The 27,536-nt window shown below is 29.3% G+C and overlaps 2 protein-coding genes and 1 pseudogene across 10 annotated transcripts; 2 read left to right on the forward strand and 1 right to left on the reverse strand.

Moving 5' to 3' along the window:
• Positions 1–1,377: 1,377 nt before the first annotated feature.
• Positions 1,378–7,104, forward strand: LOC149894708 (proton-coupled folate transporter-like). 2 transcript variants are annotated; one of them, XM_090094058.1, is made up of 7 exons: positions 1,446–1,592; positions 1,748–1,890; positions 2,283–2,595; positions 4,877–5,437; positions 5,699–5,782; positions 6,130–6,289; positions 6,694–7,104. In XM_090094058.1, the coding sequence occupies exons 3-7, from the start codon at positions 2,292–2,294 to the stop codon at positions 6,770–6,772; spliced, it is 1,188 nt and encodes a 395-aa protein (XP_089950184.1). In that variant the 5' UTR covers positions 1,446–1,592; positions 1,748–1,890; positions 2,283–2,291; the 3' UTR covers positions 6,773–7,104. The 2 variants fall into 2 exon arrangements, with proteins under 2 accessions (XP_089950178.1, XP_089950184.1); XM_090094052.1 differs by having other exon boundaries at positions 1,378–1,890.
• A 3,088-nt stretch (positions 7,105–10,192) lies between these two features.
• Positions 10,193–19,240, forward strand: LOC145192136 (lysosomal proton-coupled steroid conjugate and bile acid symporter SLC46A3-like). 8 transcript variants are annotated; one of them, XR_016453664.1, is made up of 10 exons: positions 10,193–10,343; positions 11,240–11,432; positions 11,555–11,793; positions 14,894–14,998; positions 15,209–15,763; positions 15,884–15,967; positions 16,142–16,301; positions 16,454–16,558; positions 16,740–17,022; positions 19,004–19,240. XR_016453664.1 is itself a non-coding variant. In XM_090091489.1 (9 exons), exons 4-8 carry the CDS (start codon positions 14,932–14,934, stop codon positions 16,548–16,550), a joined length of 963 nt encoding a protein of 320 aa, XP_089947615.1. In that variant the 5' UTR covers positions 10,193–10,343; positions 11,240–11,357; positions 11,555–11,793; positions 14,894–14,931; the 3' UTR covers positions 16,551–16,558; positions 16,740–16,846. The 8 variants fall into 8 exon arrangements, 5 of the variants coding, with proteins under 5 accessions (XP_089947615.1, XP_089947612.1, XP_089947602.1 ...); XR_016453660.1 differs by having other exon boundaries at positions 10,204–10,343; positions 14,686–14,998; XM_090091489.1 differs by lacking the exon at positions 19,004–19,240 and having other exon boundaries at positions 11,240–11,357; positions 16,740–16,846.
• Positions 19,241–22,013: 2,773 nt separating this feature from the next.
• Positions 22,014–22,861, reverse strand: LOC149894709 (uncharacterized; annotated as a pseudogene).
• Between the last annotated feature and the right edge of the window lie 4,675 nt (positions 22,862–27,536).

Below are 27,536 nucleotides of genomic sequence, written 5' to 3' on the forward strand. Positions count from 1 at the left end.
GAGAATCGCTTGGTCTACAAAAGCGTGGTGGTAGAAGTGTTGGTATATGAAGCTGGTTGTGTAGTATCTTTGTGAGTCAAATAAAGACACCTTACATATAGCAAGTAAAGAACTGCAGGGTGCCATTAGCAGACGTAAGTAATAAGATATATCTCCTACCCACACAGTTGAAGCTTGGATGGAAGAAAATTGAATTAGTTAAATGCTCAAGCCCAACTTTATCCAATTAGTTAATTTGAGTTTGGATGGTTAAGAACTAGTCAAGGTCCCAGTCAAGGTCCATAAGTAACTTGAAAGAAAAACTAGATGCCATTTGGAGAAGAGTTCCAACCGCAGATTTGTAAACTATTTTGTTCAATTGATAATAACAAGAGGGTGATATCTTAAATATTTGTTTTGATTTTTATTGTTGTTGAGCAAATTTTGATTCATCGTAGTTTTTTTTTTTTTTATGTGTGTAATATTTTAACAGTTTTTTTTCTTGCGTCCGATTGTTTTATCTAGTTTTTTTTCTTTCTTTACTAATTTATTTTATTGTGTAGGGTAGCATTTAAAATTTAACTTTGCGTTTTAGTTACGCATCCTAATGCAAGACATTTTTTCTTGAATAAAAAAAAAAATAGTTCAATACCTTCTTTTAGACTTTAACTTTAAATAAGGATCAAACAAAAAAAAGAATCTTAATGCGCGATGTATGACTTGAAACTTCAAGTTAAACTCTTGCATTCGGGCCGAAATGCGCATGACATTTCAGGCTCTAATAATTGGAGCCTTAAATTTTTCACTTTTTCACCACGTAGTATACACCAATTGTAAATAAATAAAAAAAAACCTTTTGTGATATGGTAATTAATAGTATTTTTTAAATGAAAATTTATCGAAGTCTAGGAATATTTTTTCGCATTACATTTCCAAATTAAACTGGTATTTTTAATTTAAACTTCAATCGGTCGATTGGATGTTGATTGAAAAATATCCAATAAATTGGAAATATCCAATAAATTGCGTTAAAATATCCAATGAATTGGGAATATCCAATGAATTGGGTTTGCCGATAATTTTCCTATCAATTAGTTCATTTGCAATTTTCCAACCCATTTTTAAAACTCCTACATATATATTCCATATGAATTTTGATAATTAATCAAAATATTTGATTGTAAAGGGTTCATGTTTGTTGCAATAGTGATGCTGCTGGCAAAGATATGAAAAAAGGAGCAATATTTTTCGTCCTTCCTTCTCCGCCCGTCCAACCTTTTTTATTTTTAATTTATTTTCTCATAATAAATTGAAAGCTAAATTGAAAGTATTACATAATCTGTGCACTTACAAGTTATGTAATATAAAACAATTGCTTTCTTCTCCGCGACAATACGCATTATACAAGTGTCCAATTACATGCAACAATATGCAACAACTACACAATAACTTCATGAATTTACATTAAGAACAGTTTGTGTTTTTAAAGTAAATAGGTCTTCTCAAACAATCAGCGGACGACAAGCGTATACAAACTTTCCCGTTTCCTAATCTACTATTTTTCTTGTAAAAGTTTTCATGAGTTTTATTAAACGCATATGATACAACGATATGTAAGTTGTTTTACCTTCTAATGAAGCAGTTAAAGATGTAATTGTGAATGAATTAAACTAATTATTTGTCTTGTCACCAAAGCAGTTGGCATAGCTGAAAATGATGGCATTTAGATATATTGTCGAGCCGATATCATTTTTTTACTTTTCTTCAGTTTTGTTACATTATCCTGTTCTTCAGCAGTATGTTTACAAATGGTATAGTGCTGAGTACGGACTCGAATTCCATGTCGAAAGACAGTCAAGTTCTTGCGCCTATAGCGGCTATAACACGACCGAAAAGAGCCTACAGAAGCAAGTGGGTTATTTGAGAAATTTACTTAATAAATTAAATGGAAATTTGTGTCTAAAAAAACAATATCTTGTCTCACTGATTAACTAATAAGTTGCTTTTTTTGTCGGTACTTTTTCTGACTATTAAAAGAGCATCCAGAATGCAATAGAAAGTAAAGTCTTTCCCCTTCCCCATATTTTTAGCTTCTCACTATTTTTTGTTATTTGAATAATGATACAAGGTTTATTTTCTTTAAATATACAAAAAACAAGATTCATTTCTTTAAATATACAAAATTTAAGTTTACTATATATTTTTTGAGTAAAGTACAAGTTGTAAAAATAATAACCTTTGACTCTCGTGCTTCGCAAATATGGATACAAATATGAAGTTTGTTCTTTTTATGTTTAATTCAGGTTCAAAAGATGTCGTCTTCATTTTTCTCCTTACAGTCGTTATGCCAATCAATACCCTGCGTAATTACTCTGTTATTATATGGATCTTTATCAGATATGATTGGTAGGAAACCAGTTATGATATTCACAACAGCAATGACATCAGTTTCATCGGCGATAACAGTTGTTATCATAAAAATGAACTTTGATGTTAAATATATTTGGTTTTCAGCGTTTTTGGATGGTATTGGAGGCTCCTTGCCTGGAATGTTCATAGGAATGACAGCTTATATTGCAGATATTGCAACGAAAGATGGTTTGACGCTTAGACTCGGTAAGGTTAACAAAGAATAATTTAAGATTAGCCTAAGATTAATTTAAGATTAACTTAAGATTAATAAGGATTAAAATAAGATTAAGTTAAGATTAATTCTATGTTTAATCTTAAGATTAAACTTAAGATTAAACTTAAGATTAAACTTAAGATTAACTACAAACGATTAATTAAGATTAACTGCAAATTTACTCTGACAATTTAACGAGTACCTTAAAACAATGTTAAACCGTTAACAACCCAAACAGCATCAACATTCCTTAACAAAAAAGAGGTATCGATAGTTTTTTGTGGTAATTCATAAGATTAACCACACAAAACTATTTATACCTCTTTTCTTTGAGGCTGGTGCTAATGCCCTTTTGTAAAAAAGATAACTGTTCTTTTAGGAGCTGAAAAACTTCTGAACTTGTTTTAACAAAATTAAAAGATCAAAATACAACAATATCGGATACTTATTTTGAATCAACGATGAAAAGAAATACCGAAAGAAAAAAAATGTTGAAACTACAGGCCTTATAAAATATTTAGAGGCACCAAATGATCCTTATAAAATATTTAGATTTCACCAAATGAAAAAAAAGTTACTTCCAATTGTAGCAAGAGATGTTTATTCACGTCTTTTTTATGATCCTAAAGATAAATCTACAATCGAGCATAACGCCTAAATAACAGAACCTTTCCAAAAAAAGAAAAAAAAAAAGCTGAAGGGGTTGACCATTTTGTACCCCAAAACTCTTATTAAATAATGAAAAATATTTTCTTAAACATTTTGGCTTACATAAAAAAAAAAAGAAATGGTTTAGTTGAAGGATCAAATGACTATCTGAAAAAAAAAAAATCTTCAAAAGATTTCACTTTAAAGTCTTTACCACCATCATCAGTTGAACCAGAAAGATGCTTCAGTGCTACTGGGCTTTTTATTACTGAGTTGAGAACATCATTGAACCACAACACTAAAATGTATATAATATTTGATTGTTTAGAAAAAAATTACAATTCCTTAAAATTACTTAAGTCATTTTTTCCCATTACTTAAACACCCCCATTGAGGAGGCATGTTGAACGTTAACTTTATTAAAGTTGACAACGTATAAAATAACGTTAAATTAGTTTTTTTGAGAGACCTAAATGAAGAAAGTTTTTGGTAACGCAGGTCAACAAAAAAAATGTTGTGAATACATTCTAAACTAATGATACTGAACTTTATATACTTTTAGTCGCTAAATCAGTATCTAGCACCATTTTTTTTTGCATCACTTACCGTTCTCTAAAAAGTAGCCTCGTCTCTATTTAAGAATGCAAATAGGATATACTGCAAATTACAGAATTTATTTAACTTAATAGATTTTTTTATGTTAAAACTCTACGAAATATAACAAAGTTTCCACAAAGTAAAAACTCTCCACAAAATGTAACAAAATCTGTATATAAAGTTTTTACAATCCACTTTTACCATAGTTAAAGCACATGTGCAAAAAGTAGAAAAATGATTCCGCAAATTCAAAAATAAAAAAATGGCAGGTGGTACAATTTCTTAGCTATTACACTCGGACACACCATTACGAAAAAAAAAAAATGAATCTGGCAAAAACGTTACAAACTTTTTTTTTTATCACCAGCCTGTGTAATCAATACCTTAATTTTAATAGCATATTTAATCGATTTCACAGAATTACCTTGGTCACCCATCTCCTTGCTAAAATAATTGTCCGAGGTTATGTCAAGTTATATAAAGTGGCGTAAGTTAGCTATAAGTGAGTTAAAGACCGCTAACTGAATTAATTTAATACTGCTGAAATAAAAAATAAAAGATGCAAAAATAAATGTTTTTGCTTGTATCTTATTTAACACTGTAAAGGGAATAAATTCTTCAAAACGTCAAGTTTTATCTTAATAAAGGATTGTTTGTATATTTAGCATAATTCTTATTAACTTCTCCATTTACAACTTCAGCGCGTTGTCATCAACTAGCACTTATATTGGTAGAGGAAAAATCTGTTTCCACCTGCATGACGAATTTTCTATTATCTGACTTTTGAACATTATACAATAAAATGTAATGTTAAAAAATATAAAAACATGTTAATAGTTCGACTGAATGAATATTGGGGTTATTTAGGGTAAAAATTAAGGAACGGAAATTTAACGTCTGAGTTATCGTAGGGAATATACTTAGTCTTTATGTAAAATATATATTTCTAACGATGTTTATTGTTTACTTGAAACTTTGTAAATATTTATAAATTTTTCAAACTATATATTACTTTTTTCGCACTAGCAATCAACGAATCAATTCTTCTTATTGCTCTTGCTGGTACGTACTTCTCTAGTGGTTATTTGATCACAAGTTATTCGTTCTTCGCTTGTCAATTTTTGATTTCAAGTTTAAGTTGTGTAGCGCTTTTGTGGACTTTGTTAATTTTAAAAGAATCTTTGAATGTAAACAAACCTGGTATCAAAAAGGAGAGATTTCATCTAAAACAAGTTATTTCCGTACCTAATACTTTATGGAGTGCATTTACTAAAAAACATAAAAAAAGGTGGATTATCTATCTTTCAATGGCAACTATGCTAATTGCTAATAGCTCATCTATGTCACATTTAAACATACTGACGTTGTATTTTCTAAGTTATCCCTTTTGCTTTACTGCAATATCGATTGGTTATTACGTAAGTACACTGCTGCTGGTCGCTGCTGTAGGAATGGCATTGGGAATAAAAATCGGATTGAAGATCTTTTCAGGACCAGCGTTATCGCTTATTGCATATTTTTGCAACTGCTCGTATTTTATCTTCTTGGCTTTATCAGAAAAACAAGGCAAAAACTTTTTATACGCAGGTAAACTTTTGAAAAACACCCGTCATATACCATTTATATAAAGAATAATTTTTAAACTTGTTAAACACCCGTCGTATACCTTTACATAAGTTTTAATTGTTAAGCTCGTAAAACGCCCGTCATATGCCCTTTTATACAGTTGAAAACTTGATAGGGATAGTTTATTTGAATTGTTTTTCAAACTAGAAAGTGCTGAATAATTGTTCAGCTCGTAAAATGTTGTTTTAAAAAGATATGTGCTATTTATTCAAACTTTGTCAGGGTTGGCTTTCAAGGCATTTTCGATGCTATATGCACCCGTCTTTCGTTCTATACTATCAAAAGCTACAGATGAATCAAGTCAAGGTATGCGAATGGTTTATTTAATGGTTTGTCAATCATCCTTCCTTTTATAGTTTAGAGGAAACGACCATTTATGTTGTTTATTTCAACTGTAAAAGTTTTTTATGCTTTTCGAAAATTTATTTCCGATAGGTTTTTCATGAAAAGTGTCGCGAGTATTGACTAAACTTGCAAATAGTTTTTGCAAGTTGAGTCAAACTTTGTATTGCTGCAGAGTTTTTAGCGTTAGCTTTCTTATCAATAATCATTTACAGTTGCTTTTATTACTGTTGGTGACTTCTGGTGGTTCGACTTCTGCTTTTAATAAATGTTAATTCAATAACGGCTTATTTTTTTATTAAACTATTAAGGTTCTATTTTCTCGATATTGATCTGTTTGGAACAGTTATGCAGCCTACTGATGATGATATTTTATAACTATGCATACACTCGTATCAATATCGCCGGATACGCTGGCTATTTCTTCTTTATCCCTCCAATCATTCTTACTATCCCAACAGTCCTCACAATGTAAGTATTAGTTTAAATTTTTTTTATAAGTTTTATTTGCTAGACTCTCCAGATCTATTCAGACCTTTAGAGACAACCTTCGGCTATTAAATTTAGAAGATTAAACATTTGTTTTCTGGTTAAACAATTTAACTTTGGGAAAGTCGTAATTTTAAACTAGTTCTAGACGCTCCTTTTATTACAGACGCTATTTAGAGCGCTGTAACGATGAAATGTTTTGGAACAGAGATTGGTTTACCTCGTTGGATTCCTTAACGTCGTCTTGGAGAATGACCAGAACTAGTCTACTTTTTGTTATACATTTAAACAACTTACATGGTTTTTTTTTTTTTTTTTTCTAATGATATTATAGATATGTTACAATATATTTGTTACAAACTATTTTAAGTTTGAATGATTTTTAGAATTTACTGGGTCAAAACACAGAATGCATCTGAAGACACCGAACTTAAACCTTTAATAAAGAAAATGTCAAATACATAAATAGAAAAGTTAGAATTAAAATCAATTTTGGAAAAAACCCATGGGTAGGGTTTTTTTTAGGTTTCATCGACATGTTTTTTTTTTGGTAAAAAAAGTTTGTTTTGTAATAAAAAAAGTTGAGAAAAATTTTACTAAATTTTATTTAATCTTAACTTTTTATACTTTTTAGTCACTTAATGAAATGTTTATTACATAATTTATAGTTTTATAAATTAATCCTTTCATATTTGAAAATATTCAAGCGCTGCAACAAATGAATAAAATTAAAACATTGTCATGAATTAAAACTATTGCGACATTAAGTGATTTAGATGAATAAAAACTAGGCTGTAGAACAAGCGTTTTCTTTTTTTTTTATTATTCGTATGAATCTATGTATTCTAAGTTGCAGCTTTTTGACCACTTCTTCATTTTTCAACTAAATTTACAAAAATTCAAAAAACGAAAAAAAAAAAAAAAAAAAAAAAAAGCACAAAGCATTATTTGAGCTGGTGAGAATCAGAATGGTGTAAGTCAAAAAAAATATATTTTTAGTTAAGTCAATATTTATAATTACCATGCATCATTCTGTTAAATATGAGCTTGGTGTAAGTCAATTAGTTACTAATGACTAACACCGAGCAACTAAAATGAGTTTTTTCATCGTTCGTTTTAATTTTAGTATAAAAATAAATCGAAAAGTAATAATCGAGGTTCAATAAACTTATTTAAGTTAAAAGTTAATTTGCGGTGCGAAGTAAAATATCTGAACGTAACACATGCTTTCTGATATTCTTTTAAGCATCTTTTCTGCATTGATACTAATATAGTTTACTTGACCACCGAAAACCTCTATAAACGTTTTATTAACAGTTATCGGAAGGCAATCATTTTAACCTGATTATTTGCCAAAATGGTCTTAAATCTATATGAAGACTCCACGGGAAGAAACGGCAGGGTCACATTTTGAAAATTTTGACTTTTTACACTTTCTAGCTTTACTAACCATCATAGCATATTTAGTATTTGAATTCAAATCAAATAAACGATTTGATGCATATTTAAAGTTTTTCTAAATTTTCCTAAAAATTCGAAACTTATATAGGTTTAAAAGTTTACTAATGACTTATCTTAAAATGAATAAGTGTGACCCTGCCGTTTCTTCCCGTGGAGTCTTCATATATTTTTAAAGTCCTGTGAGCGGGTTCACTTTGGAACATTTATAAGTAAGACGAAGTAAGTATGCAGTATACTCCTTGTTTTCCAAATGTTGTGGCTAAAACTATCAACAAATAAAATGCAAGCAGTATTTTAATGTAAAGATTTATTTGTTGGTTTTGTTAAAAAATATATTTTTTACAAATGGACGTTTTACCTTTATATATTTGTGAAATCTCACCCCCATCTTTCCTAAGGACGCCAATGCCTTTTCAGGTTCTTTCTTATAAACAATAGCGGTTTTAAGTTGAACGCAAGAAATTTTTTCATCTTTTTTCCCCAAATAATATCGAAATTCATCCACCACGAGAGTGTTTTTTTTTTTTCTCTACCTGATAATTTTGGCTTCTTTTTTCAATAAAAAAGATAATATATTAAAAACTTATCCAAAAAATTTGCTAAAATGCCATTTTTTAGTTTTCACTATGTTTGCTCCTTAATACAAAAACAACAAAGTAAATCTTAAATCTATTTGACTCAATTTCAAGAAATCGCTATTTAAAACCACAAACTTATAATGGTTGCGGCTGACATTTGATTGGATTGCTGGTTAAAGGGAAAAATAACCTGAGATAAATATTCCAACTTATAAAAGCATTATTGTACGATGTCTATTATTTTAATATCAATACAAAAAATTTAGATAAAGTATAAGCTAAGCATCTATTCTATTCAAGATAGATATCTATTGTCACAGCAATTTAACAAAAAAAAAAATTACGATAGAAAAAATATATTACTATTTCAACTCTAAAATAAAAGGACCTTTAAGAATATCAAAAGCATATCAGGTCAGTAATTGATGGCAAGTCCATTGTTTTTAACAACCACAGTACATTTATGAGGCACAGACTTGATAAGTATGTCAATTTGAAACTTTTTATTTGTCACCAGGCAGATTGAAGTTTTTGATACGATTCTTCAGCATTTCTGAACCTACCATGCAAATGTACTTTATTACCAAAGTGTTTCCCTAAAGTCCCAATAGGATTACGTTTACGGTTTAATAGTGATTACGATTGCGCAAATACGGTTCTAATAGTGTTAAACATTAGTTTTAATCGTTTACAGTTGGTAAATGATTAAAACAATTGTTTAGCACTATTATTAGGTCACATTTTGTTTTCTCTCTAAACTTTTCAGATGAAACTTCGACTTATCTGACTATTTTGTTCGTCTCAATTGTTCTACCGTCCAATTTCAGTGAACCTTTAAAAAACTCCTCCAAACATGCTTCTCGGTTCTTCGCCGACATTTTTTCCCGGTTTTTTGCTATACGATAATTATACAACCCGAAAAGTACGAGAAGCAACTTTCTTCGGTCGTCCGACTAAAAATCATCAGTTTCAACAACTTCTTTTGTATTATATTTTATCAACTAATCAATTCATAACCGCTATTGACATTTTCTACATAAACTTGACATTTTTATTATAAATCACTTTGTGTAGTTCCAGCATCCGTGATTTTTTATTTGAAAACGCTATTATATCTAGTACTAGCAATTGTCTTGCTATTACTGTATTTTTATATACGCAAAAAAAAAACAATTAAAAGATCATAAAACTGAAAACAAAATAAGAAAATATTCCATTAGTAGGAAATGAGATATCTGTTAAAGGTTTTTAATTTAAAAAGGGATTTTTTTTTTAGAGCTCCATTAGTTTTAGAGAACAGTGTTTTTATGCACTATGTAAATAAACCGTCGTTTTTTTCCTACAAATGCACCCTTGAAACTCTTCATCTACAAGAAATCCTGTCAAAACCACATGATGTAGCTTTATCTAAAAGTTAATCTTGAAATCTCAATTGGAAAATTATTTCGATTATGATACTGTTAAAAAAGTTTAAATGTCGTTGCAACATGGCTGCCACATTCCTTTTTTCGGGCGTTTTCTAGTATTCAGAAGTAACAGTTATTAAAACTATGAAGAAAGAAGGCTTTTTTAAATCTGATAAGAGGATGATTTAATGCTCCGAATGCTACTCATTCAGAGCAAGAAAAATAACAAACACGAAAATCAAGATATTTCTTGACGTTCATGTACATCATCGGCCCAGTTCCTCGTACTGTTATAAAAATAACTAGCTGTGACATTTTTAATTCAAACCGCTGGAAGACTCAAAAAAGTAACTAATATTTACATGGAAGATTTTTAAACTCATAGAAGACCACTTTCGGAATCGTTTATTGTTGTCATCTGTCTTCAATTGATGTCATTCATGTGTACTGGATTGACGTCTGTTCTACTCTTTTTTGTGATTGGCCAGAATGGCTGCTTTGTTAAATTACCACAGTAGTTTCTAAACAACATAGGAGATAGTAATGAATGAATGATTATTTCAACAGTAGCGAAAGTTTGGTAACAAAAAGGTATCATTTAGTGTACTTATTCTGTAAACGATATTATATTTAAAATTTTTAAACTGTTTAAAATAAAAATGGTTATTTTATTTTTCAATATAAAGCAAATTTCCTCTAATTCTTTTCAAATATTTTCATTTCAATAAGTATCTACTTTATTCTGCATGTTTTACACGTCCTTTTAAAAATTAATAGATGCGCACTCGAGTAAAACTGCTTTTAGTCGTTATTTTTTTTACTGCTTTTAACAACTTACAATGTTATAAAGGTTTTTTTAATCAAATCCGCGGTTTTACCCTTATATAACCGTAAAGTTTCTCAAAAGACAGTACTGTAAAATGAATGGTTAAGTCTTTAGTCGAACTTTGAAAAGTTCTAAGTCTAAGTTCTTTCATAGAAAGGCTGAATATTTGCTTTCAAAAAGCATCATGCAGCTTGTGCTCTATGGAACTGCGGTTCCAGCGTCAGTAATTTTTCAACAATGTTTTAAACTTTTAGGATCTTCAATTGCTCTTTATGACTTGCTTAAACAAAAATAAAAAGATTTAAGAAATTGCTTCAGATAATATTAGTAATATCAGTAACTTTAATATCAAGTCCAATTAGATAAATAGAAAAATGCATAAAACCATTACTTCAGCAGTAAGAATAAAACAGAGAGTTAATTTTCATAGACTTCGCTTTTTTGCTCAAATTAGAAGTATACGCAAAAATTCAATGCTGAAATATATATGTACTCTTAAACGTATTTAGTTAACGCTATCATTTTATTTTGATGAAACCGGCGCACGACGTTTTTCTTGTTTGATCAAATTGTTAATAACCCATTGTTAAATAGATGTTAGACGTAGTTAAGCCTATTATACCAAATAACATTGTATTAAGATTTTCATTGTTTGTTGTAGAAATTTATTGTACATGCAGAATTTATCGCTTCAAAGCAAAAGATAAGAAATAATACAAACAACTGAAAAAACATTGAATCAAACATCAACAAAACTGCTATCGGGAAAAACTAACAAAGTGAGGCTACTATTGTTTTTATAGCAGTTTATGGAGTCCCAGCTAATATCTCCTGCCTGCTACAATGACAAATAAGTAATGTTTTCGTTAAACTGTTAAACTGTACATTAAAAAACAAAATACATTATCTGTGGTGACCATCAGGTCTTGTTTTCAAATGATAACCGAAACAAGTTAATGTTCCTTATATTTTACAGATAACAAGTGTTCGAGGTTGCTTTAAACAAAACCTATTGCGATGTCAAGGTTAAGATACACAATTGAACCAGTGCTTTTCCTATATTCATCTTCCATTTTGCTTCAATACCCTGTGCTCCAAGAATACATATACAGCTGGTACAGTGCAGAGTATGGTCTTCGTAATCTTAATGAGACTCAGACAGATTCATGCATCGAAAGTGACCATAACAAAACTGAAAAAATCCTTCAAAAATTAGTAAGTAGTTTTGTGGAAGTCTTAGTTGCTTCTCTAAAAACATTTTTTTTTTTTTATTTGACATTTTAAACTTATTGTTTTCAATCATCATTTAAACCATTAAAGATATAATCAAAAATTGCTCCCATTTTGCAATCGGTTCCGGTACTTTGGTTGAGCAATTATAAGAAATGTTTTTGTTTTATTTTGTTTTGCGTAACTTTAGTGCAAGTCTGTCTGTATCTTAGCAACAGCATTAATTTGCGGATGTTCTAAGAACACAAGCCTAACAAAAAAAAAAAAAAAAGAAAAAAAAAGAAAAAGAAATTTATTAAAACTTTTAAGCCAATGGCATTCCTAAATGGCAAACCTAAATCTTATGCATTTTTGGGTGCTGAAAACGTATTTCGTATCAGTTTTTATACTCCCCATAATTCTCTCACAATAAGTCATCGATTCTATATTTCAATATAGGAAAAATTTGATACATAAAAATTAAAAAATCACAGTTTTTTTTTTTATTAGGTCACAGTTTTTACTAACGAAAATATTAAATTACAACAATACAAATAACTATTTTGATATATTTTTTATCCCTTTTCTCTATAAAGCTTTTTCTCCGATGTAATGTATTTTGTTGTTTTCTATGAAGTGACCAACATTAATCATCCATCATATTGATATTCCACTGTTCCTGTTATCGTTTGTCCATCTCTTTTATCTCCGGATGAAACCGTTCCGCTTTCTTTTCACTCACATGACCCAGGTATTTAAAAAAAAAAGTCACGATGGGTTTGCACAACTTTGTCAAAACTCATATATTAGTCTAGAACTAAACAGTTCTGCTTTTTCCTAAATCAAACTAAAATCATCACTAAATCATTCAGCTTGGGTAAACAACTGTTGATTTAAGTTTTCTGAAGAACATTAAAGCTCATCAGTATTCAGTTAACTTTCAATAAATTCGAAACTTGAATGTAAAATGTCATCAACAGACTGAAGCGCTCAAGAACAGGAAATCCTAATCCGTGTTTTAAGACACATCAGTTGAAGTAAGGCTAGAATAGACAATTACTTACTTATCATTGCAGCTATATCCAGAAACATTAATGCTGCAAAAATAAAAATTGTTTGAATAGTTTTTTTTTTGCTGTCTCCATACCATGAGTTCTGCAAATTTAAAAGATTTCTTCTCTTTCTTGTGCCATTTCTAAAGATTCTTAACATAAACATAAAATACTTTATGAGCAGCCCAACATTTGTCTTAATTACCGATTTATACACCAAAATATGCATAGTATACTTTTTTTAGAAGGTCAAAAATGTTTTTTTGATTTTTTTTCACAATCATCACACATATAACAGAAAGCGTTAGGAGAGTTTTTACAACCACGATTAGTCATGTTTAGTGTAAACTAAATACACATTTGTTAAACACTGCAATGCGGGGTATATTAACTGGAAGTAAACAAACAGCTGCTCCATTTATCAAAACTACCGACCAATTAGCAATTGATTTAGGTGCCAACCCTATAACGCTTGAATGATTAAAAATATTTTTTTACATTTTGAACATTGCATATATATATGTTTTTAAATGTTAAAATGTGAGAAAGTGATGGGTGATAAAACTTATTACTATTTTTCGGAACTAGCGCACCGAACACCGCCGGAATTAGGTAAAATTTTTGAAAAAGTTTTTTTTATTGTTGGCCTGTGCATTTTTCCCTAAGAAAAGTTCAACAAAGAAGGATTTTCACCGATTATTTTTTACAAGATTTTAAAGTTTTACTTTAAAAAAAATAAAATTCCTCTTTCAATTACATTAAGTTTGTATTTTTATTTTAGTGTAACTTTAAGTTAAATGTTTTTTAACAATTTTAATGATTGTAATAAACTATATTTTGAATAATAAAATTAATTACAGGAAAAAAACTGTACCATTAATCATATAAATTTAAGACTTTGAAAAGAAATCAATTTGCGTAAAACGCCTTCCTTCATTTGTTACGTTATTTTGTGAAAAATTAAGTTTTCAGTTAAAAATTCGTTCAAAATGAAAGAGCGAAATACTGAAAAAGAAGTCAGAATAAAAAACGATTAATAATCTGTGAAAAAAAAGCAAAGACTGTCCACCCTGTAAGTGATGGATCGAGCCGCGCCAAAATTTACAAGGCTCTCAAAAACGTAAAAAACAGTGAATCTGGTTTGTGGAAGAAGATGGACAAGATCTCTATTTGGACCAAGAAATCCTAACAGAGAGGTTTCAAGTCTTTTCAGTGACGCTATCCAAACTGAAATAAAATTTAAATCTTGTATTAGTTTAAATTGTTGTAAACTTTAAACGTCATTCTCTTGTATTTTTTGACAGAATAAATTTATGTAAATGTTAAGGGGCGCCCTGTAAAATTGTACTTTTCTCAGAAAATGCAATTGCATACTTAAAGAAGTTAATACCGTAGTTTTTCAGTTACAATTAAAGTTACTAATGAACATGAAAATTTGATATTTCGCTCTAAATTTGAAAACTCTTGACCTAACAGTGATGCACCTAGTGTGGGTATATCAATTTTTCATCTATTTTGACAAATAATGAGTTGCAAATAATGTCTATATGATACAAAAAATGATTTTTGCACAAGTATTATCTAATAATAATACAACTATACAGTCTTAAAACTTCCCGTTGGTCTTGTATACGCACTGGGTTCATCACTGCTAGACAAGAGTTCTGCTATATGACATCAGTTCTGCCATTCTTTGTTATCTTCCACATGATCAATTTATAATCGCAATAGTCTCCGTAATCGCCATAACTACCATCATAATTAAAATAAATCATTAGTAAAACGTAAGGGCACCAATGATCATCATTAAATGATAACCGTGTCGTGGAATTTACTTTCAAACTAGGTTCAAAGTCAAGCAGCTTCATTTAATGCTGGGTTAACGCTCTGCCAATCAATCCCCAGTATTTTCACTTTATTTTTTTACGGCTCAATATCCGACATAATTGGAAGAAAACCATTGATGTTGTTAACCTCAGCCATGACAACTATCTACTTAACAGTTACTACAATTACGGTTGTAAAAAACCTTCATGTGAAGTATATTTACATAGGGGCATTTGTGGATGGGTTTGGCGGTTCTTTCTCGTGTATGTTTATGGCTGTGACAACATATATCATAGATTTGACTAAGAAGAACGAATTACCAATGAGGTTCGGTAAGAAAATGTGTTATTTTCTAATACTAGTATGCACTTACTCATATTTATATGGATTTATTACTAGCACTTTGTTTAAATTATAAGTTTTCACCAACTTTGCTCAACTGCACTTGTAGAAATATTTTTTTAATGTATATATATATATATATATGGGGTTATTTTTTAATTAATTATCTTCTAAATAAAAAGATTATCTTTCTTTTCAAGCCATCATCGAATCAATAGTGCTTTTTGCATTTGCTGGAGTGTACTTTTCTAGCGGTCCGCTGATCTCTAAGTTTTCATTTATAATCATTCAGCTTTTCATATCAAGTTTGAGTTGTCTGTCATTTTTTTGGGTATTGCTTATAACTAAAGATTCTTTAAATGAAGACATTTCTAGCGTCGGAAAAAGAAACTTTGGGGTGAAAAGTTTATTAGCCGTACCAAAGACTATATGCATAACTTTGACCAATCAATGTGGGAAAACTTGGCTCATTTTTCTCTCAATAACAACGCTTTTGTTCGGCTACTGTATAACAATGCCACTCCTGGCTTACTTAATGTTGTATTTACTTGATTCACCTTTATGCTTTTCCGCATCAGAAGCTGGGTATTATATTGGCACCCTGTTGATTGGCGTATCAATTGGAAGTACTCTTGGTATTAAAGTTGGGATGAAGCTCTTCCCTGAACCAGTCGTTGCCCTGATCTCTTGCCTCTGTGGTTCCGCCCATTTTATTTTACTTGGATTTACACAGACCAAAAATATTTTATATACAGGTATTAAAGTGCTTTATTTTTTTTTTACTATATTTTGTTTACTATATTTTGTTTTACTACAGGTAATATTTGTCATATCTTCGGCTTGGTTCATATTTTATTATGTTTGTTGATTTCTAGGTTTACTATTTAAATCATTTTCCTTAATGTATATGCCTATTTTCCGCTCCTTGCTTTCACAAGCGGTCGTGGCATCGAGCCGAGGTACTCCTAATACTACTAAGATTTTTTCTGTTATTATTGCCAATATATTGTTACTATTGCTACTGCTTCTGTTTTCAGTATTTATTATTATTATTAGCTTTGTTAGAACAATATCTATTCTTATTCTCCAGACATTTTGCTGTTTGATACGTAATGTCAAGGTTTTTTCTCAAGGTTCAATGTTTTCTGTATTGGGAAGCCTCGAGCAAGCCCTCGGTATATCAGTTAATTTGTTCTACAGCTATATTTACACTCGGATGAATAATAGTGGTTATCCAGGATATTTTTTCTTTATACCCGCTCTTTTTTTGCTGATACCTTTGATATCAACTCTGTAAGTTGTAGTTTTTTTTTAAATAAAAAAAATTGTAGACTTACCATCTTATTGGTTGACTAATTTGACTTACTATCATTTAATTTTAACTTTTAAAGCGTCTAGAAAATCTTTCACTTGGTAAATGCATATCTTACTTTTAATTTCTTCAGATTATACTGGATGAAGTCAAGAAAAGATTCGGCGAAAAATGCTTTAAAGAAACCTTTAATAAGCATCGAGGAAGCTTCTTCCTGTCATCGAACATGATATTTACCGTGAATATTTTTTTTTGTTTAGAGCAAATTCTATTTTATGTTTTGTTAAAAATATATGCAGTTCCTCTACACAACAACCGTGTAACAACTTGTTTTAAATCTCCGGTAGTTCATCTCTTGATAAACTTTCCGTAATATTTAAAATCAAATGTTAAACTCATGTAAAATTTCAATTTTGCAGATTCGTTAGTTTATCGTTGATCCAAATAAAGCAAGAGCCAATCTCTGACGAGGTTTCAGAAAAAGTATAAAACAAAAAAATGGCATGATAAAAGAAGTAAATTTAATGGAGTTAGTTTTAGTTATGACGTTCGTTGCCGAACTATTTTTCGTGTGCGTACGTACTTACCACAATAGTCTTAAAGTATACACATTATCGGCAGTTTTGAAACGGACCAGTACTACGAGTATACTACGAATATACTCGTAGTCGGCAGTGAACGCGTAAACACGGTTTTAAACCTGTAAGTTTTATCATTTCTATTACTTTATTGTGGTCAATATCTGTGTTAGAATCTAAAAAAGTTATTGAGAACAATTTATTATAGCGATTATAAGTGTGTTAAGTAACTTTAAAATTCTTGACAACAATCTATTATAACAGTTTATAATGCGATAAGTAATTTTAAGGTTGCTGTTATCAAGATTATGGTTTGACACAGGTAACCAAAAAAAAAAACATCAAGAAAATTAATTTCTAAGAATGGCTTAAGAAATACTCAAAAATCTCAAAATTATACAACTAGCATCCGACAACCTTTCGGAGGGCCCCCTAAAAAAAAAACATCTAAACCGGAGAACAGCAATCAAGTAAAAGCCGATCGAAGGGAAATTAATCATAAAAATACGGATTCCCACAGCCGTAGTTTGTGAAAAGCGCTTAAAGGAATAGAAATGGGTAATGAAGTATGAGAATAGAAAGGAATAGAAATGGGTAATGAAGTATGAGAATAGAAAGGAATAGAAATGGGTAATGAAGTATGAGAATAGAAAGGAATAGAAATGGGTAATGAAGTATGAGAATAGAAAGGGGTATCAATCTTGAGTAAGAGTATATTCGACTAAATTTTTTTTTTAGAGTGCTAACAATCAAAACTCAACAATATTGGGATTTCAGTATTGTTTAAATAACTTATTAAGTAAATATAGCTTAATTAGCACTTCCAAATACATTCCTTTGTTAAAATTAAAACCTTTTTTTTCTATCCGAATCACAATTTTTTTGTATCACATAGAATAATTGGCAATGACTTATTTGAAGAACATATATGTACTATATAGCTACTTAAAGTGAACTATTTATAATTAAATTGCTAATAACTATTGCGCAATAAAATAATTTCAAGCAATCTCCCCTCGCCCATTTAGATTTCAGAACCATTCTTCCAAAAAATAAAGTTCTAAGTTACACGCAAAAATCGTGGAGAATAATGGTTGATCTACATTGCAATGGATTTTTTTAAAAAAACAAACAAACAAACAAACAAAAACAAGAAATATTAATGAATTTTATAGATGATTGAGTAGAATATAATAGTAAAATAATTATTTGCAAACTCTTCTGCGTAAAAACACGAAGAATTATTTGTCATATTTTTTATTTTGTAAAACATGATTGTTAACATTCAATCAAGTTTTATTATTTTCATTCATTTTATCATCATCATCATCATCATCATCATCATCATCATCATCATCATCATCATCATCATCATCATCATCATCATCATCATCATCATCATCATCATCATCATCATCATCATCATCATCATCATCATCATCATCATCATCATCATCATCATCATCATCATCATCATCATCATCATCATCATTATCATCATCATCATCATCATTATTATTATTATCGTTATTACTATTATTACTATTATTATTATTACTATTATTATTATTATTATTATTATTATTATTATTATTATTATTATTATTATTATTATTATTATTATTATTATTATTATTATTATTATTATTATTATTATTATTATTATTATTATTATAATTATTATTATTAATATTATTGTTGTTGTTGTTGTTGTTGTTGTTGTTGTTGCTGTTGTTGTTATTATTATTATTATTATTATTATTACTTTTATTATTATTATTATTATCATTATTATTATCATTATTACTATTATTGTTATTATTATTGTTATTATTATTATTATTATTATTATTATTATTAATTTTATTATTAATTTTATTACATGATTTTGTGTCCCTTTTGGACGTTCAGCTAGTACTTGTGTCTCAATTTTGCTTCCCTTACCCTTATCTATGCTACTTCTGAAAACGTGTATACCCTTCAGAAATCATTAATAGTATTAGCAAATCAACTAACTCGTTAAAGATATACGTTAGATTCAACTATACATTGTTTCTGAGGAATATTTCGGCTATTTTATAATATAATTTATTACTTTACCACAGGGTGATCCTGAAGGTGAACTTCACAGCAATAGCTTTTTCGACAGTTTGTAAATGGAAATAGTTACAAAGAGCTACTGCGTTACAAAAGTTGAGCGAACAGTCTGAAAAAAGGTGTTTTTTGAAGTTGACCGAACAGTCTGCTTATCTGTTGTTTTTATTTCAAAACATTTCTTTCATCCAAGATATAGAAAATTGAGAACTATAACTCATTTGACAATTGAGTCATCAGAATTTAAATAGTAGTTTTCGATATTTAAAAAAAAAAATCTTTACATATTTACAAGATTTACATATTCACGAAAAAAATTTACGAAGGTTAAGAATGAAGTTAACCATAACGATTTCTGGTTTTATTGATTACATTTCATGAATGTTTATGCTTTAATCTGCAATATAATATGCTTATGAAGTATATATCCATTTTTTGTTTGTGTAGATACTTCTAGTAAAAATCATGGGGTATTTAAATTTATACAGCCTTTAAAACTATATAACGTTTACATAAACTGAATAGGTTAATACAATTTCTTTTTTTTACTTCTTTTTTAATACATTTTTCAGAGGACTCTTCAGAAGATTCGAAGTTATTAGATACACATTTACTGAGATCGTTTGGTCTTCTAAAAATGTAAACATTAGTTTGTGTGTGTGTGTATATGTGTGTGTGTGTGTGTGTGTGTGTGTGTGTGTGTGTGTGTGTGTGTGTGTGTGTGTGTGTGTGTATGTGTGTGTATTTATATATGAAATGTTACAGTATTATTAATAATTATTCCATTGCATTCTTGACATGTTGTGTACATTTTTCCATAAGTTTGAATCAATTTGAGGGCGGCTTTTTTAATAAATATTTAATGTTTATTATTGGTTTTAGAATTATGAAGCGTTAAGGATGTGTTAAGGCTAAGCATTTAGGGAGCTTTGGGTTCTAGGGTTATGTGAAAGGTAAATGTGCAGGTTGAGTCGAGGTTGCTCGTGTGTCGATAGTTTGTTTAAAAATGGGTAAGGTTCAATCGTTAAAAGGTTAATTTTATATTTACCATCCGCAGTATATTCTATGATACAATATTACTTAATAAGCGTTCTATTAGTGTGTAATGGTTTGCACTCTTATTCATTACGTTTATAAAATATAAAGAAATACTCTTTTGCTCTACTTGTAGTGTTAGATACGGTTTTTTTTTTATTAAGTATTCCTCTTTTTGTTCTTCTTCTTTTTCATACGAATATCTCTACTTCTTCTTTATTTGATTAATATTTCTTTTGACTTTTGTTTAATTCCTTACTTCTTCTTATTATCAAAAGTTTGTTCTTCTTTTTCTCTTTTGTTCACTTACAAAACTTCTTGTTTATCCAATGTTTTTCAATCACAAAAGTTCTCTCTCTTTAGAATTGTACTTCAGACTTTTTTAAAAACTCTCTCTTTTACTTATCTTTAAAACCCTGTCTTCCTCTCCTCTTCTCTCCGTCTATCCGTCTCCCTACTGTAAAACTCTTTTTTTTTGTTGAGTTTTTTTATAGTTTTTCGTTGTTTTTCCGTTGCGATACCTATTCATCATTTGTTTATATGGCCGCTAGACGAGTCTTCGTGTTTACGTCTTTTCCCAGTAGTTTTTAACTTTTTTTCTTTCCGTATTATCATTTACTTACCTGATAGGTTGATTAGTCATTGTGTGTAAGTCTTCTCCCGGTCGTTGTTTTTAACTTTTCTTCTTTTCGCTTTCTCATTTATTTTTATGGCAGGTTGAATAAGCTCCGTGTGTAAATCTTTTAACAGTTGTTAATTTTAACTTAATTCTTTTTGCTTTATCATTTATTTATATGAAGAGTTAATGAGCCATCTTGTGTACGTCTTTTCCGATCATTGTTTTTAATTTAATTCTCCCTCATCACACTATAAATCTATTAGATTATTAGGAAAAGCGACAGGAGACGCTAAAGTATCTTTGATTTTAATCATGTTTGGTGTTATCATTTGATTAAACTTTATTAGTCTTTTTCTTCCGGTTTTAGTGGAAAAAATGTAAAAACTACGTTTTGTTGAGTAATTCATTGATATGTTATGCTCAGGTCACTAACATTCGGTAAAAAAAACTATGAATCAGGTATATAATCATTTTTTTTTCTTCATATTTTTCAGTTAACTGCGTTTAAAAAATAAAAAAATCACCAAATGGAAATTTGGAATAAAGATATCGTAAATAACTTATTTTTTATGAAGTTTTTTTACTTTTCTATAAAACTGCATAACATGAAGTTAGTCGATTGCAGATTGCAGCCATTGATATGCGTTTTAGACATAAGAAAGTTTTTCGGTGACAATATACAGTTACTAAAAACCTTTTTTAGTGAATTCACTTTGTATTACCAGACAAATTAGCTTGTTTTTGAAATTTATAGACGATGTATAGAGTAAATTAGATTAAGAGTAAAAAGTTTATCTTTGAATTCAGTTATTTTTGAAAGGAGAAATATATATTTTTTCCTTTTTTGAAATTTATTTTGTAGAGAATTTCTAACACTATATAAATATATAAAAATCGAGGAAACAAATTTTGAAAATTTAAAAAAGTTCGATTGAAAACTTTTCTTGAAAAAATAAAAAAAAAAAACCGTTTACTTTTTCCCTTAATTTTGGGGAAAAGTGAAGTAATTTTGATAATTAAAATACTAAAAAACTCATGCTAAATTTATCAAAAATATAATGAAAACAAAAACTTTTTAGAAACTAAATGTTCAAAAAAAAAAAAAAATTAGTTAATTAAATTTGAGTTGTTTCATGGTCAGAAGCAGATTCGGAGTATTTTTTCATGCAAAAAAACTCAACCAAGCTGTATTTTGATTTTAAATTTCTTTTCATCTTTAGATAGAGCATAAAATTCTCTAAAACACGGTGCCACACTTTATTCAAAGACTTTACTTTAGGATCAAAAAAATGCAAAACGAAAAAAAAACAGTCACTAACCATATTTTTTTCGTTTACACTTACTCCAGTTTACACTACGCAGATATTTTAAAAAATTTTTTCATTGTCAGTAAAAATTTCGGAATTCAGTTTCCCCATCTTATAACTGGTGGGTTTCGCTATTTGAGCTAATTTAAGAGCTAATTTTTGTAGCTGATCTACAGGTAAATATTTATCAGCAAGACACATAACCACAAATCTTTCATTTAAATACCAATTGTGCTTTTTAAGTGATTTCAGTACGGCTTCTGCTGGTTTAAAACTGAATTCAGAATATTGTATCATTTCATTAATAGCTTTTAGATCTAAAGAAGGTGCTATGGCAGTGTTAGGAGCTTTAATAAACCATGGAACATAAAATAGTGCTGCAGTTTCATAAATCAGCTCTCCCTCTTGCAATCATATCATGTTAGGACATAAGTTACTGAATTGTGGCTGAATAAGATCATATGTTAAATAATAAACTCCCTGTGCCATAAACCTGGCATGATGCGAAGCCATTGGAAATCTAAATTGAAACTTTGTTACATTGCCACCTAACCAAAGAACTGCTAATTGTATAAAATACTGGCAGTCATTTCTAGGAAATGTATCATTTTCTAGGCAACTTTGATCGAATGTTAATGATTCAGAAGCCTAAATTTCAAAAAACTTTATTATTAAAAATTATAATTAAACTTATTAATCTAAATAGGACAATTAAACCAACCTGCTTTTCCAAAAAAAATATAATTTTTTTTTTCTGAGTCAAATCTCTTTAGGCTATCATAATTTATCTTCTTTTCAAGAATCAATTTCCAATTACCCTTCAGCCTATCAAATAACTCAGTCTTTGGTCCACTTGTTTTACCACCAGTAAGAACATTTTAAAAGTGCAACATTATATTTATTTCAAATCATTTAAATAAATTATATGTTTTAATAAAATGAACTAAGAAAAATTTTCGAGTTACATTAGATTTAAAAATTATGTCACGGTCTTCTAGTTGTAAATGATAGTGCAGAACGCGCTATTAAATATGGTCAAGACTTCATTGAAACTTTGAAAATTAGTTGTTGCAGATCATCGAGTAAAATTCATACAACAGAAAAAAAACCTTGGTTGAAAACTTTAAAATAATTTTTCTTTAAAAAATAAATACAAATTTAAAAATATTTTTTATTTAAAATACATAGGAAAAAACATATATAAGCCCCCCCTACCTCCCAAATATAAACATCATGTATTTAAATGGGTAGGGCTGACCATTTCCATCATCTTTTGCATTAAAACAAAACATAATCTAAAAATAGATATATTAGGCTACAAAAATAACCCTTAAGATATCTATAAAATATTTGTAAGTGAACCTGCCCCTCTTATTAATTTCGCGCGTTTTTTGAGAATCTTCGCGTGTTTTTTGAGAATTTTCGCGTGTTTTTTGAAGTTTCGCGTGTTATTTGTAACTTTTTTCTTATACAAAGTTACATAAATGGTGTGTCATTGACAAAAAAAAACACTTAAATTTTTCTTTTTTCAACAACCATTGTATTTGTTTTACGAGTGTCGGCCTAACAAACAAACTAGAGTTGCACTACTTGCCTCTTCTCGTTAAAAAGTGAACAAATATGATGGTAAACTTATTTACAACAATCATCATCAGCATTATTAAACATAATATGCTCAATCTTTGATTGATTAGCCGATGAAATTCGATTTTGATGTTTGTGTGGCAGAACTTTCAAAGTTACTTGTTTTTTGCTCTATCTCATCACAAAACGTTACTTTGGTGCAAATTAATGCCTAATTAGCACCATTTTCAGGCACCCCTATTAGTGCCGATAAAAAATTTAGAAAAAAAGTTTTAAAAATTCAAAAAAAAAAGGTTGATTAAAAATTTCTCATGTAAAAAAAAAAAAAAAAAAAAAACCCCGTTAACTTTTCCCTTAATTTTGGGGAAAAGTGAAATAATTTTGGTAATTAAAAAATTAAAAAACTCATGCTAAATTTATCAAAAATAAAATGAAGACAAATCTTTTTAGAAACTAAATGTTCAAAAAAAAAAAAAAAGATTATTAAATAAACTTGAGTTGTTTCATGGTCAGAAGCAGATTCGGGGTATTTTTTCATGAATAAAACTCGACCAATTTTGTATTTTGTTTTTAAACTTTTTTTCATAGTGGAGGTTGTACGTAAAGCCAATTTTTAAAAAAGTTTATGCTTAAATGCCGTATATTTGTCTTAACTATTAGTTTAGCCGCGCTCATCTTAATGCCCATCTATAAATGCGCTCATCTATAGGCGCTCATCTTGAGCGAGAGCAGCTACGTGTTTACTCTTTTCCCGATAACCATTTTCTTGGTTTTTCTACCCAGTTGCCTATTTTATTTAGTAAAATTAAATTTTAGTTACAAGGATTTTGAAGTCGATTTTTAAATAAACTCTTTTTTTAACAGAACGAATTTTAAATTTTTGCTAAAGCACAAATAAATTTACTAAAAAGACTTTTTATTCTAGAAACATATAATAATAATAAAAAAAAAAGTAATATATTTTATTATTAAATTTAATATATTTTATATTTTCATTTCTGTTAATATTTCAACATTAGCACTTATTTCTCTCCTTAATATTACTTACTTTTTTACTAATATTATTTCTTTATTCTATAAAAATATCCATTCAATTCAAACGAGTAGACTCGTTAAAAATGTATTTTCTGCGGTATGCAGTCAAACGTCCCGCAATACAAAAAAGAAAAAGTTTTTTTTCTTATTAAACAGGCAAAGTTGAAACCCGCCTCAAAAACCTTACGCGTGTATAAATGCATTCGTCTAAGAGCATTATTAAAGAAACGTTGTGAACATGCAACAGGTTTGCGCAGTTTTTTCCTTTTATAAATTACAGAAAAGAAGATGTATTAGCGATAATAATTAAACCATTGGCCTATAATTATAATATAAATATGATTTAAACATTAATATAGGTCGTTATAAACATTAGGGTGCATGTGTGTGTGTATGTTTGTGGTGCGTGTATGTATATATATATATATATATATATATATATATATATATATATATATATATATATATATATATATATATATATATATATATATATATATCTGTTTTAGTATGATTGATAACTATTCCATCGCATACTTGGCGTGTTGTACTATTGGAATTATTTTGAATGGCATTGGATTGTTCTTGTTGATTACCTGGAAGAGTGCGGGAATAGACTTAGCTCAGCGATATATACTCATCAACCTCTGCTGGATTGACTTGAGTTTGAGCATATTCCTTTCAATTGACGAGACGCTTGACTTATTTGAAGTAACTTATTCAAATTATAGGATGGTTCTAAAAATCTGCATATATATTGTTAACCTCGGATATTATTGCGCAACATTTTGGCTGATACTTGACAGGTACCTGCATATAAAACTCAACATTAAGTACTTCCTCTACTGTTCAAAAAAGAAATTATTAATTGCAACGATCATTTTGTGGATTTTCTTGGTACTGAGTGGAAGTTTGTTTGAAGTTTACCACGTAAACTATGTCATTGTGATTTATGCTGTTTTTGATTCAATTATACTAATCTTTTCCAGCTACGTGTACGCTTACGCTTTGATATTGTTTAAAAAACAAAGGGCAAATGTACGATCCAATCAACATAACAGAGGTATATTTAAAGGGTTAGTAACTGCTTTAATTATTTTAGCAGCGTATGGTGTATTGGTTGCCATACCTGATATAATATATGCGATTAATTCTATCGACAGCAACTTTACTCAAAACGAGAAAATATTTTGGTATGCGTGGATAGTTTACCCCGTTTCCTTATGGACTGATGCGTTAATATACATACTTTTATCTCCTAAAGTCAGATATGCACTGAGAAATAAACTAAAATGTTTATTCGGCAATGGGAGGAACACTACTGAGAGAAGTGAATCGTACTACATCAAGTCAGAGAGAAGTTTAAGAGTGAAATCAGAAAGTTGAGCAGTTTAACGGTTTACAATTTATTAAAGTAGACCTAAGTACGTGAAAATTGACGTTACTTCAATAAAAAATCTATTGATTTCATTGCGCAAGTGCTAAAATGTGTGTAGAAATAAAGTGAAATGATGAAAAGTCATATATATTGTAATTTTAGCTATAGCAATCCCTGACACAAACTTTGGCTGGAACATATACATCAACCGTTGCGAAATAACTGGTTGTAATAATTATAAAAACAAATCAGCTTTATATTTATACTTAAAAGCAAAAGCTTGAACAGTTGTTCTGTAAGTTTATCAGTTGCATTTAAAACTGGCAACTTAACGTTTGTTGTGTACCAGAGCAAAATATCCAAATATTGTTTAATGATTTGGCATTATCTCCTTTTTAAAACAAAACAAAACAAAAAAAACCAAAAAAAAACACAAAAAAAAAAAAAAAAAAAAAAGAAATTAATTAGTTATCTATTGCCTTTTTTTTGTTTGTATATAAAAGGAGCAATATACCCAAATGATTAAGGATTTGGGAGTATTTCCTTTTTTAAAACAATAAAATGAAATGAATTTGTTTTCTGTTGATGCTTAATGTTTTTTTGTTTGCACATGAAAGGAAATCATTAAGAATATATTCTGTATACACTGAATATACACTGTTCCAAACAAGAATATACACTGTTCCAAAAAAAGGCTTCCCACCCAAACCTTCTGACCCATAGAAAGCCTCTTGAGGGATGATAGTATGTAACTAGAGGATCAAAATAATGTTAAACTCAAAATCACTGATTGGCGTCCGAGAGAGAAAATTGCATTTAAAGTTTATGCTATAAATGAAAAGGTTCAGAGAAAATAAAATCAGTTGTATTAAAAAAAATTTCTGTATTAAGTCAAAGTAACTCTACATACATAAAAAACAATCTAATTAAATTCACTGTCAACAAAAAAAAAACGAAAAATCTTTTTAAATTTTTTTCTGGAGTTAAGCGAACAAAGCGTTCGGAGTTTTGTAGCGCGACACAAACTTAAAAGTCGCGTAAAATTCTGGGAAAAGACATATATGTTTGTTTACATTTGTGTTTTTTAGATTTGTGTTTATTTAAAACAAAAAACATACTTATTCATGACAAAACGCCCAATAGGGCAAAGACTCATAAAGAAAACTGAAAATGTATCTGCTTTCTTTGTTTCAAAAAGGCTTCTAGAGCACTGACTGACAATATGAAACACAAATCACAGGTTATTTTACAGAAACAGATTGATTTTCAAGACCCAAGAGTCCCTCTTGGTGTATATGAGGCCTGTAGATCATTACTTAGAAGATGTGATGAAGGTCAGAAGGTCACTTTGCCAGAATTTCAAAACTTTAATTCAATCAGTCTAAAAACACTGACCAGAACTTCAACCTGTGATTGCAAGATTTGCTCAACTGCAAGACTATCTGGAAAAACTAAGCCTACTTTTCTTAAAAACTCATCCAACCCAGGACCAGCCGAGGTTAAAAAAGCTCAAAAGTTACAAATGCTATAGAGAAAAGATGTGGAAAATGCTTTTCAGTCATTGGCCGTGGTTTTGCTCATGTATG

This window comes from Hydra viridissima, unplaced genomic scaffold (genome assembly GCF_058129835.1).
Source record: "Hydra viridissima isolate aposymbiotic clone 2 unplaced genomic scaffold, HvirCarnegie_v1 scaffold_1, whole genome shotgun sequence".
NCBI classification, from domain to species: domain Eukaryota; kingdom Metazoa; phylum Cnidaria; class Hydrozoa; order Anthoathecata; family Hydridae; genus Hydra; species Hydra viridissima.

What these genes read in the sequence shown, in the direction of transcription:
- LOC149894708 (XM_090094052.1), top strand. Translation starts at nt 1,693, where the DNA reads ATGATGGCATTTAGATATATTGTCGAGCCGATATCATTTTTTTACTTT. An exon ending in CAAAAACTTTTTATACGCAG is followed by an intron (nt 5,438 to 5,698) that starts GTAAACTTTTGA and finishes AAACTTTGTCAG; the next exon opens with GGTTGGCTTTCAAGGCATTT. An exon ending in ATCCCAACAGTCCTCACAAT is followed by an intron (nt 6,290 to 6,693) that starts GTAAGTATTAGT and finishes AATGATTTTTAG; the next exon opens with AATTTACTGGGTCAAAACAC.
- LOC145192136 (XM_090091476.1), top strand. Translation starts at nt 11,596, where the DNA reads ATGTCAAGGTTAAGATACACAATTGAACCAGTGCTTTTCCTATATTCA. An exon ending in CGAATTACCAATGAGGTTCG is followed by an intron (nt 14,999 to 15,208) that starts GTAAGAAAATGT and finishes TTTCTTTTCAAG; the next exon opens with CCATCATCGAATCAATAGTG. An exon ending in CAAAAATATTTTATATACAG is followed by an intron (nt 15,764 to 15,883) that starts GTATTAAAGTGC and finishes GTTGATTTCTAG; the next exon opens with GTTTACTATTTAAATCATTT.